This window comes from Papio anubis, chromosome 1, assembly GCF_008728515.1.
Source record: "Papio anubis isolate 15944 chromosome 1, Panubis1.0, whole genome shotgun sequence".
In the NCBI taxonomy this organism is placed as follows: Eukaryota; Metazoa; Chordata; class Mammalia; order Primates; family Cercopithecidae; genus Papio; species Papio anubis.
Window position 1 is genome coordinate 98,346,601 of NC_044976.1, and position 12,584 is coordinate 98,359,184.

Consider the following 12,584-nt stretch of genomic DNA (forward strand, 5'->3'; position numbering starts at 1 on the left):
TTAGATCTTAGACTGTCTTGTGACCAGAGACTCAGTTCTATTTGAAGGGATGAACTCAGAGGAAGTTAGGCCCAGCTACTCAGAGGCTGAGGCAGGAGAATACAGTGAACCTGGGGCCGGGCTTGCAGTGAGCTGAGGTCGGCTGCTGCAGCATAGCCCTGGGTGACACAGCCCAGCGAGACTCTCCGTCTCAAAAAAAAAAGAACCAGAATCCACTTTCAGAGAACAGACTCCACTGAGGAAAAGAGAGTAAGAAGAAAGCAGACATTTTATTCTCATCCAGGCTTGCCTTTAATTGTAAGGAATGTGTGTTATCAACACAGTCTCTCATGCCTCTATTCAATTAATGGTTATTAGGCACCTACTATGCACCACACCTTGTGCATTTGAATGAAAAGAGGTGAAATAAGGGGAATCTGGAGTGTGAGGAGTGGGGATGGGAGTGCGTTGTAAGTTTAAATAGAGTGGTCAGGATGGGCTTCACAAAGAGGGTGACGTTTGAGCCTAGACGTGAAGGGGTGAGTTCTGTCAAAAGTTGGACAATAAAAATAATCACAAGTACAAGCACCTGCTTAGGACTGCCTCCATTTGGAAAGGAGCCATATAAAGTCCTGACACTGGAATTTAAGCAGCAGAGCCAGATTTTGCTGGCCAAAGCCACTCATGATGAAAAAAAAAAAAAAAAAACCTCTCACATTTCCCCAGATCCACTCCCTACTGCTTTCCACTCCCAAATACCCAAATAAGTTTTTCTTGATTTGTAAATATAGGAATTTAAGAGGCATGGAGTTCTTTACATAAAACAGAAATCTCCACAGTACAGAGACCAATATTAAAACAATAACATGAACACAGATGGGTTCTAGTTACTTCTTTAGCACATGTTCCCTGTTACAAGTGTCTCCGAGCACTCTACCTCATCTTGTTCCCTTTTTGTCAATATCTGGGATCATCTAACAGTCAATAAGACAGTGGCCCAAAGCAAGACCTGCCGTGTGATTTGTGGGGCCAAAAACACAATGGAATGTGGTGGCCCTTGTTCAAAAGGTATTCAAAATTTCAAGGCGGTGACAACAGAGCTTTGATCTAAGTGCTAGGCCCTTCTGAGCATGATGCCCTGGGTGACTTCACAGGTCACAAACCCAAGAAGTCAGCCCTGCTTCTGTATTCCAGACTGGCCATATATATTTTTCCTTATTCGCTCTATCTGAATCAGTGAGAGAGTAAAAACAAGTGTAAACTAGCCTGGGTCTTTAACAAAGGCATACCTTAACATGTGTTTGGATCATTGTATTATTTAGAGTTCTAAGGAATTCTTAAAGTACCAGTGGCCAAAGAATGTATAATGCCCCATTGTTAACCAACATATCTCATGATGAAGACATAGTTAGAGGAACAACTTCTAATTTGTCATGAGCTTCCAAAGAAATTCACATGAAGATGGTACATGAAGATGTAGCAATCTTCTAAATAAAAAAGTCCCATGCCACAATAGTCAACAATGTAACCTCAGCACAATTTTCCACAGTGCTGTACCAAGATTACATGTTTCTTCCAGAGACAGAAAGGTTTCTTCAAACAAATGTGGTATGCCACACTTCTTTGCCAAACATAATAGCCCACCCATAAAGGAGACCGTGTGATGAGGTATAATAATTTTGATAGCTCATTAAGGAAACTGCTTTTTGATAACTAGGGAAGGTTTTTCCACTGTGCAACAGAATGATAATGCTACTTTGCTAAATCCTCTACTGACAAAGATCCCCATGAACTTTCTGAACATTACTGGATGGTTGAAAGGAAAAGCTGCTTCTTTAGAAAACTATGATTAAAACAAATTAGAGAATAAGCATCTAAGACTAACCAGAGTATAAACAAATGTAACATAGTTCAATGCTAAAACTGCAATAGGACTTCCACTTTTTAATCTACAGTCTCCAACTACCTACCCTCTCTTAAAATGAAATAAGAATATTTTAATTTATTTAAATGATAGTAATGTCATTTTGGGAAGAGACTCCATGAACATTTACTGCTTAAGAAGTTCCCTTACCCAGAACCCTGTGGCATGCACATTTTCCTAAAACATCATCAAAGCAGTCTGAGTGAGATCTGTAATTATAGTTTTTACATAAAATCCCAGGGACTGAGAGGATTCAGTCAAGCCACTTAAGACACACAGCTAGGTTATCCTCAGAAGTTCTGAATGGAACTTAAAACTAGATTCTTCTGTCCTAAGCATCAAGTTTTCAACCTATTAAATGTATCAGTGATTGACACAGGATGATGTAACATAGCAAAGTGGGCTACAACAGCTATTATTAATTAAATATGCTAACAACTGTGGAATAAAATAGACATCTCCTAAGAAAAAGAATTGTGAGATTTCTAACAATAATAACAATGCCTATTCTTACATAGCATTTAGGCTATGAAAAATAAAACTTTCACATCCATTTTATCTCATTTGTCTAATTAGTCCTATGAGTATTTTCAAAAGCATATGTTATCATTCCCGTTTTATAGTAGAAAGCCAAGGCCAAGAAAAGCTAAGGAATTAGTCAAATGTTGGAACTTGAATCCATTCCTCTGCTTATCGGATTCTCTGACCATCATGATAAATTTTTATAAACATCAAAATCACACCCCTGACCCCTGTTCAGGACTTCCTCAGATTTCTGGCTGGGCACGGTGGCTCATGTCTATAATCCCAGCACTTTGGGAGGTTGAGGCAGGCAGATCACTTAAGGCCAGGAGTATAAAACCAGCCTGGCCAACACGCTGAAACCCAGTCTCTACCAAAAATACAAAAATTAGCTGGGCATGGTGGTCCATGCCTGTAATCCCAGCTACTCGGGAGGCTGAGGCACGAGAATCACTTGAACCTGGGAGGCAGAGGTTGCGGTGAGCCATGATTGCGTCACTGCACGCCAGCCTCGGTAACAGAGTGAGACTCCATCAGGAAAGGAAAGGGAAGGGAAGGGGAAGGGGAAGGGAAGGGAAAAGACGGAAAAGAGAAAAGGAAAGGAAAGAAAAAAGAAAAGAAAAAAAGGAAAAGAACTTCCTCAGATTTCTGTTGTTCACGCTTGTGAATACAGTTTGAAGTGGAGTCAAGAGAAGAAACTATGGAGGTTCTGCTTTGCTTAACCACATTTTCTAACCTGAAGCAGTTCTCCACCTCTGCAGTTTCCTCCCACTTTCCCCAGTTTGCAAGGAATAGAAGTGGGCAAGAAGAGATTGTGGTGTCATTTCAGAAGCATTTGTTATTGTTTTAAGAGGGTTGGAACAGAATCAAAGTGATTTTTCAGAACACCTAATAGTTCAGGCCCTTTTTGCCTCTGCCTTCCTCCCCATCCCACTTCTTTACGTAGCTTCTTCCCTCCAGCCAGGAATTCTCAAGACAAAGACATCCTTGCATCTTTCACAGTTCCCTCAACAAAGAGCTCAACACTAGCTGGAGCACCAAAACAAAACAAAACAAAAAAAACCGTCCTGAGTGGGTGAATGAATGAATGAACAAATACAATCAAGCTGAGAAAGGGTGAAAGCTAATGATTGTCTGGCCTACTGACAGATTTTTCTTCACTGAAGACCTGGCCAAGTTTACCATCACCCCTTGATTATTCAGGGGTTTGTTTTGTGTTTGCTCTTTATCCTGGTTTTGTTTTGTTTTGTCGCTATTTGTTAGAACAAACAAGATAGGGTAGACAAAGGAATAAATAAGTAAAACACACACTGGATTCTGTTTAGAGGTCTGTTAGAATGTGTTGTAAGGTTGGGAAAGAAGACTACAATTATTTGATAAATGGGGTTTAGAAAATTTGTGCTTTTAATTCACCCCATAAATAGTAGTGATAACCATGCCCAATTCCCATGGCTAACTTAAGAAGTAGGATATTTCAAAGCTAGATGCAGGCATAATCATTGGAACAGAAGAAAATGTAGAAACTTCTTTATCCATGTACTCACTCTGTTAACACCATGCTCAAGCTCACCTTGAGCTTCTCCTTGAGCACTTCGATATCAGGTGGATCAACACCCCTTAAAACACCCTTTTCCATTTGAGAACAACTCTCTGGGTTAAGAGTTCTGACATAATGTACCAGAATCTGGTTGCCTTTAACTTCCACCCAATTATCATGACTCCTGCCACTGAAGCTATACAGCTTTGTTTTCTGGATTTCAGTCATTCTTCACAGACTCATTCCAGACAGTCTCCAAATTGTCAGTGTAACTGTTAGAAGTTGGTGCTAAGAGTTGATCAGAACTCTGACGAGTATAAAGCCCCTTGCTGTTCTAATGTCCCTTATTTGGGGAATTGTATTTCTATTGATATATTTGGAAAGCAATAAGGAAGAAAGCAAATAATAAAAATAAAAAGATAAAAAAGCATCACCCCTGGAATTGTAGAAAATCAGGTTTGACACAAGTTCCACCACTCGATCAATCACGTGACTTGAGAAAGTTAATGAACTCTCTAGTTTTCATCTTCAGTGTCTCTAAGGTTAAGAATAAGAATTGACTTGAAAGTTCAGTAAAGAATCCAGATACACAATGAATATATAAAAAGCAGTAGTTTTCTGTAAAACAAAAATTAATCAGAAAATATAATGTGAAAATTTTCCATCCTTAATAGCTACAACATTTTGCAATGTTAAAATTTAAAAATAATACTAGTAAGGAAGTATGCCAGATTTACATGAAGAAATGTTTGCATTTTTATACCTACTAAGGAAATGGGCAGTATTTAACAAAACTTTACCAAGTGACATACTATATGTGACCAGAGACACATATTATTCCTGAAAGTGCAGTTTTAAAACAGAAAAGTTATCATATACTTCCAAATTTATTTTAAGTTTAATACAGTTTCAATCAATATCTCTAAGGAGGTATTCTCATCCATTGCTGGTGTGGCCAATTTATATTACTAAACATGTAAAAATAATCCCAATTTTATATGAACTGTAATAAACTATGCAGATATAAATCTTATATAACATTATCAATCTCTGATTATCTCTGGATAGTGACCATTAAGAGTAACTTTAAATTTCATCAAGGCGTGTAGATTTTTGCTTGGTTGGTTGGTTGGTTGGTTGGTTGGTTGGTTGGTTGGTTGATTTCTCTGATTTGGTGGGGAATGTGGATAAATAAGGAATTAGTTGGGTTTTCAATTTTGTTTCTCTTGGAATTTAACAAAACGATTCCAAAGTCCAACTAGAAAAATAAACTGTGGCTATTAATCAATACATTTTTGATAAGAGCAATAAAGGAAAACTTGAATGTATCTAATTGGTAAATGATCTAAACTATGCAGTATTGGTACCAGAATCAATAGTTGGAAAACTATACCGATAACCTGCAACCAGACCCTAATGTACACTTTAAAAAATTAGTAAGTAATAAAAGTTTCATCCTAAGTCAACAGGAAATAATTATTTGATAAAACTTCAGATACATAGTTAAAAATTTAGAAAAACAATTACTCAGCATCTATGATGAATCAAAATAAATTCAGCTGAATTATGGATGAATAATTATTGAGTCTTAGATGATAAATAATATTAAAAACATTAAAAAATTAATAAATGTTAATTATTAAAACCAGCTTAAACCTTTGTTATCTGCAGATCTTGAAATAATTAAGCAATAAAAAATAGTGTGTTTTAAATGCTTTGTTTTTAGTTATCAACTGCTACCACCTAGACTTATTCCTTGTCTAAATACCACATTCCTTGTCTAGATGCAGTTCACTCTACAACTTTGCTAGGGATTAATCCATAATTTCACCAGTCTTTAAATATTCATTATTCACCTCTTTGCCTCTTCAAAAAATTGGGTCATTTGCCACTTTCAGTCTTCTGGTATCTTTTCACTTCATCCAAGATTCCAAGGAGGTTACTTAACAATATTTTTCTGTCATGTCTATAAATTTTTCTACCCACTGAAATGAAACCCATCAGAGACTGAAGACTAGAGCAGCTCTGTCTTTAATGCTGTATTTCCTCTTCAGCTTTGATTTCCCTTTATACATTTTTGTTCTACCCTTTTGAGGATCAAGATTATTCTCCTTAATCAAAAATATGAAAGTAAAGTAGAAACGGAATAGTATTTTACCTCTGTCATTTTAATATTATGCTATGTATCTCAGCAGTCATCTTGTTGCCTTTATCTTTTTGTTCTTAGCATAACACACATGCGCACACACACACGCACACACACACATGCACTTTTTGTGCCCTCGGTGTTTTCATGTTTCACATCTTCACGGCACCCTGAATTTTTACCTTATTTACACTATTATAAATAAGTGTCACCGTCTTATCTTTATTCTTGGTTGTGTGAACTTATTGGGAAACTCTCAGTGATAGTAAATGATTTGGTTTTATTTTTTTAAATAGTAGCTCTCTTTTCCTCTTACCCGACATCATTTTTAATTGTGTGTCCATGTTTCCATTCGTAAATTGCTCATGCCTTATGATCTGTGTTCCCTCTTGAAATTTTTGCTCCATTTTCAATAATTTTTTTAAGAATGTTTCTCAAGAATCGTTAAAACATACTTTTACTGAAATCTGGTAAACTTCTAATTATGCCCTGGATTCTTTCCTAAGAATATCGTTAGCACATCTCTTTTTTTCCAAGTTACTATTACTTGTACACCACCAACTCTGCACTGTTGGTAGTAATTACATTCAAATAAGAGGTTTCTACTAGTGTTCTTTTCGGACCCTAGGCAATGAAAATATCAGCAAAGCTAATCATGAAGTTGTAAGATTATCAGCTTCTAGCAAAATGAACCTGAAAACATTCAACTATTTTAATTCTTCAGTCATTGCTCTAACTTGCCTCTTCCAATTGTTTCAGATGGTTTAGAAAAACTACCTATACCCTCTTTCTAGTCAAGTAGTATGATGGCTTCTATTTTTCTTTACTTTTATCCTTGCCTAAATGCCCACAACCATGCTTTCCTTTTGTAGAGATAGTGAGAAGTAAAAAGAGCCCAGGACTGAGAATTAAGATCTTCTTACAAGTCTTGGCCCTGCTACTAAATACCTTTCTAAGCAAGCCACTTAACCTCTTAAGGTTTCAAACTCTTACATGTAAAACGAAGCATTTGGGCTGTAGGATTAGTAGATCTCTCACAACTTACAATATCATGACTCAGTGGTTGCCCTTTGTGCTCCCCACAATCTGTTTGTTTGAAATAACATGTGTTCGTTCATTGCTCCTTTCAGTTATGCAGCCAAATTCACCAAGTCCTATTATAAATAATATCAGACTGACCCAAAATAAACTTCCACATGGGTTCCCCTTCTCCGATACCCATTAAAGGTAGGTGCTTCATGGAGGCTCTCCTTAGCCTCCTTTTCTTTTCATAAAAAATGTCTCCCATTGCTCTCATCTATCCCTTTCAAAACTCCCACATCTTTATCTCTAGCTCTGATTCTTCATCTCTCTCCATCCAACATTCCAACTGCCTAGCAGATAATTCCACCTATTTGGCCCAAGGTCACCTCAAACTTAGTGAATCCATCATCTTTTTTCCCAAAATCTTCCTTCTCCTGATACTCCTATTTCTATCTGTCATTCTGCTCTCCCGTCAGTTTCCTAAGCATAAGAGCCTTACATTCCATTTGACACTTTCCTTTTCCTCAATGAGATGTCATCAGTTGCCAAGTCCTGACAAATCTAACTCCTTATTAACTCTGACATCCATAACCTCTGCTCCTTCTCATTCACGCTCTCATGGCCTTATGTATGAGTTGTGCAGTGGCCTAACTGATTCTCCTCTTTGTGTTCTCTCCCTTCCACAGCTACTATACAATGAGGCCATATTCAACTTCTTAAAACATGCTTTTAACTCTATGATTCTTCTTCCCCTGAAAACTTTTTATTGCTCCTTATCTCAATATGTAAATAAATTCTAAACCCTTTGTCATGCCATTCAGTATTCGCTACTGAGAATCTATCCTCATCTGGTTGTCCTTAATTTCCTGCTACTCCTTATATGGTAACTTAGATTCCAGACTTGTTGTTTTAAATAATGTCCCAGTGTGCTGGTTCCAGGCTGTTGCTCACATCAAGCCCTTGACTTGAATGCCCTTTCTCCCTACTCCCCAGCCCCACTGTAACCACCCAAAATATTCCACTCAGATGCTACTCCAAAGTTTCTCTTAATGACATCAGCTAGGAACAACCTCTCCCTGTCTCCCCTCAACCTGCATCCTTACTAGTGCCTTAGTGATAACATGTGTTACTACTAAAGTTATTATATGTTGGCTGGCGCAGTGGCTCGCGCCTGTAATCCCAACACTTTGGGAGGCCAAGGCAAGCGGATCACTTGAGGTCAGGATTTCAAGACCAGCCTGGCCAACATGGCAAAACTCCATTATCTCTACTAAAAATACAAAAATGACCCGGGCGTGGTTGGGCATGCCTGTAATCTCATCTACTCGGGAGGCTCAGGCACGAGAATCACTTGAGACCAGGAGGCAGAGGTTGCAGTGAGTTAAGATTGTGCCACTACAATCTAGCACTCCAGACTAAATGATGGTGCAAGACTCTGTCTCAAAAAAAAAAAAAAAAAAAAAAGTAAAGACAGAAAGAAAAACTATTACATGTAATAACTTTATTTCTTAGACTATAGTTAGTTGCACAAATTACTTTCTTTAGCCAAGGTGGGAGGATCACTTGAACTCAGGAGTTTGAAACCAACCTGGGCAACACAGAAAGACCTTGTGTCTCCTAAAAATAAAAATAAAAAATATAGCCAGGTGTGGTGATGTGCACCCATAGTCCCAGCTACTTGAGAGGCTGAGGCAGGAGGATGATTTGAGCCTGGGAAATTGAAACTTCAGTGAGCTACGATTATGCCACTGCACTCCAGCCTCTGTGACAGAGCAAGATGCTGTCTAAAAAAAAAAAAAAAAAAAAAAGAATGTAAACTCACATCTACCAAATAATTTTTAAACACTGCACAACTCCTAATGTCATCTTGAATATAGCATTTGCACATAAGTAGCTAAGTGTTGAATAAATCAATAATCAAACAAGAAGGCAATTCTGCCTTCTTGACAGGATTAGGCATATTAGAATTTAGCACATTGTTAATCAATAATATAACTAAAATACTTATACTCTTAAGCATTGTGCTTACTTTTTATCAAATATGTGATTGTGTTAATATCATTGGATCATATTAATAGATGGTCACAATAACTTTATAGTTGTACAAGGTGAATAAATTAATTTTCAAAATAATTAAGAGATAACCTTTTCCTGATTGAAATTTGTGGGCGTCAGTTGCTAAAATAGGCTGTCAGATGGCTAAAAATCTAGGTAAATGCCCATTGAACAAAAAGTCAAGGTAGCTGAACATTGAGAAATAAGCAACAATATGTTATTCATAATGGTTACGTTAATAACCAGTAACGTCTGATGTGCCAGGTTGCGACAGCTATCTATAGAAGTGCTCCAGGTGCTGGGGAAATTTGGGGAAGCAGATGGCATTTCACATTTATTTGCTCCATGAAAATTTGGGAAGAAATTAGCTGACGATGATAACTTTTGGTACACTAGCAACCGAGCTAGATAAACATCTTAAGGTTGACTTATAGTTTATTCTGCTATACTGAAACAAAGTTATTGTCATACTATTTTTCATTAATGCTAACAGAGTCCAGTGAAATTTGGCAAAGAAACAATAACTCTGTGCTGATGAATATCTTATGAGGAAAAAGTACACCTATCTTAAAATAGGATCGTGCCTATAAACATTATGAAATTTCCTTCCTACATACCTAGACTGATATAAGAGAGGCATTATATTACCTCTGAGTGACAAAACATTAGTATTCCTTAGCAACTCTTGTATAAGCCTGGTGTTGCCAAAATACTCCAGATGCCATGCCTCTACCCACAGATTCAATTACCTGATTACTAACCCCAAGATGAAACTAGCACAAATGGCAAACCAGCCCAAACTGGCAATGAGCAGGGGTGGGGAGGCATTGCTGAGTTCAGCAATCCTGTCCACGACACAAAACATGCTCTTCTCTATGGGCTTTTCATGGAGAGCTAGTTGCAGCACCAGCCTCTAGGGAGCTAAAAATGTGCTCCCTGCTCATGAGAGGTCACACTCAGTGCTGCTTGTCCCAGTGCTGCCTCCTGGCCACAGTACTTCATGAAGGAGAAGAAAAAGGCAGAATTTGTGACCAGCTTGATTAACTTTCCACTCCAGGGAATGGCACAGTGAATTGGCTAGGAGTGTGGAGGCTGACTTCAGACTGCCTGGGTTCAAATCCTGGCTCTGATAATTGTCAGATGAAACTTGGATGAGTTAATTTCCCCTAAATTTCCATTTCCTCTTTGTAAATGGAAATTATCATAGTATCTCTTTGTTATGATGAGTATGAAGTAAAATGGTGCCTGAAAAATAATTACCAAAATGTTTGGCACAATGAATTTAAAATATAATTAATATTTGCTCAATAACAACCTCTAGAGATAGTGAAGAACTGACTCACAGAGGCTTCCAGAGTTTTTGTTACTAATGGCCAGATTTCATCCAAAGAAAGAAGTGGTTCTCAAGATGCATGCCTGTTGCCTAGCTATTTTTTTTCCAAAAGAAATACTTATGAAATTTTGAAAGTAAGCTGATATAGCCCGAGTCACATAGTGAGACCCTGTCTCAATAAAACATCAAAAAATTAGCCAGGCATGGTAGTGCGCGCTGTAGTCCCAGCTACTCAGGAGGCTAAGATAGGAGGATTGTTTGAGCCCAGGACATCAAGGCTACAGTGAGCCATGATTATCACTGCACTCCAGCCTGGGCAACAGAATAAGACCTTATCTTGATAATAATAATAAGCTGATGAAATCATATATTCTCCTGACATGCAAAGAGAAACACAGCATACAGTTGGAGAGCAATATGTTGCTTTTCTTCAACAAATGTACCTGAAATTATACATCAAAAAAGAGTTTTTATCTTCAAAATAGTCACATCAGGGAAGCCATGCACTTATATATCAATAATGCACTTATATCAATAACACTGCCAAATATTTTTGGATCTCCTTCTTCTAAATTACCTTTATAGCTTACTTCTTTTGGATGTCTTCATTAGCAACAAAATTTCATCCTTTGGGAGTTTTTAATTTTGAAAGCAGATTTAAAACCAACACATATTAATAAGATGGAGAGAATGTCACCTCTGATCAAAAATGAGGAAATAAAGACCTTTTTGTATGACTAGTCATATGTCTCAAACAATTCCAGAGAATCTCTAAAACATTTCAAGCTAATGAAAGCACTGTCAGATTTAATGTGTTGCTTTCTGTGTGATTAACAAGTTATATATTTATTTATTTAATGTTATTAAATACCTCTAGAGCACTGTGACGAGCACTGTTCTAGAAACTTTTACATATATCAGCTCATTTAATGCTCACATCTTATGAAGTAGGTACTCTCAGTATCCTCATTTTACAGATGAGGTCATTGAGGCACAGAGAAGCTAAGGATTTTGTCCCAAGAGACAGAGATAGTAAGTGGAGGAGGCAAAAGTCAAACCCAGGCTATCTACTTAGTATATTTGCTATATTTTCTTAAAAGTACAACCTTTTTGTATTAGTAGTTATGCTTTCTGGGTTGTCTGAAGTAATGTCACTTAAACTTGGTGAAAGATACAATATATCTTCATGAGTTTTGTTTTACCTGAGCTAAAAAGCCTTCTTAGTGTTAAGAAGCACTATCTAAACTATTTTCCTCTATCTTCCCATAGCAGGCTATACAAGGAGGAAACAGTCCCACTTTCCAACTTCCTAGTGTTTCTAATGATCCATAGGTTGACCAGTTTTGCCACATAAGTTCTTTCACCCAGAAGCTTCTCAAACCTTGGGCCAGGATCAGTCTCTCTTCTCACGATGTTTCCTCACATCTATTTCAAAACTGTCTCCTTACAATTCACTTTTTCGATTACGTCACTCAGTAGGTCAATCTTGCTAGACTAATGGGGAAGAAAGAAAAGGGGAGTGAAGAAGGATGTTTAAGCCCTCTTTGAAAAGGTACCTTTTCATGTGCTTGCCCATCAGGAAAATGCTTCAAATGTCTCACTTTGCTCTCCTTTGCTTTGAAATAGGAGTTTCCAAAGCAGTTTCGCACCAATGCCAAAAAAAAATCACTAACGAGCCATTCAGACAGTGCCAACAACCCCAAGGAAACGTAATTAAGCAAATTTTAAAAATAAAATATACTGGAACTTTTTTATTTCAGGATAAAAGAAAAATACAGGAAGAAATCTCACAGAAGCGTCTGAAAATAGAGGAAGACAAACTAAAGCACCAGCATTTGAAGGTAATTTATGGCTTTAATTTCATTTCAATGATTTTTGTATTCAAAAATTCTACTGGTACTCAAATTTCAATAGTAAAAAAGCTTCAGGAAAGAAAAAAAATTTCTAGATAGTTTGACTAACATTGTAATAACCACAGGGGAGGCCAACAAGCTAGTAATATTTGCATATGAGAGTACTACCTTCTAGCCAACATGTGCAAAGTTGAAAACATGGTTTTATTACT

At 37.3% G+C, this 12,584-nt stretch overlaps 1 protein-coding gene across 1 annotated transcript in view; it reads left to right on the top strand.

The window, feature by feature from the left end:
• The window catches only part of PALMD (palmdelphin), a 48,300-nt gene that overhangs the window by 3,978 nt on the left and 31,738 nt on the right, over positions 1-12,584 (top strand). The window contains exon 2 of the mRNA XM_003892248.3: positions 12,280-12,360. Within this exon, the coding sequence (XP_003892297.2) occupies positions 12,280-12,360 (81 nt within the window). The remainder of the gene's footprint in view (positions 1-12,279; positions 12,361-12,584) is intronic.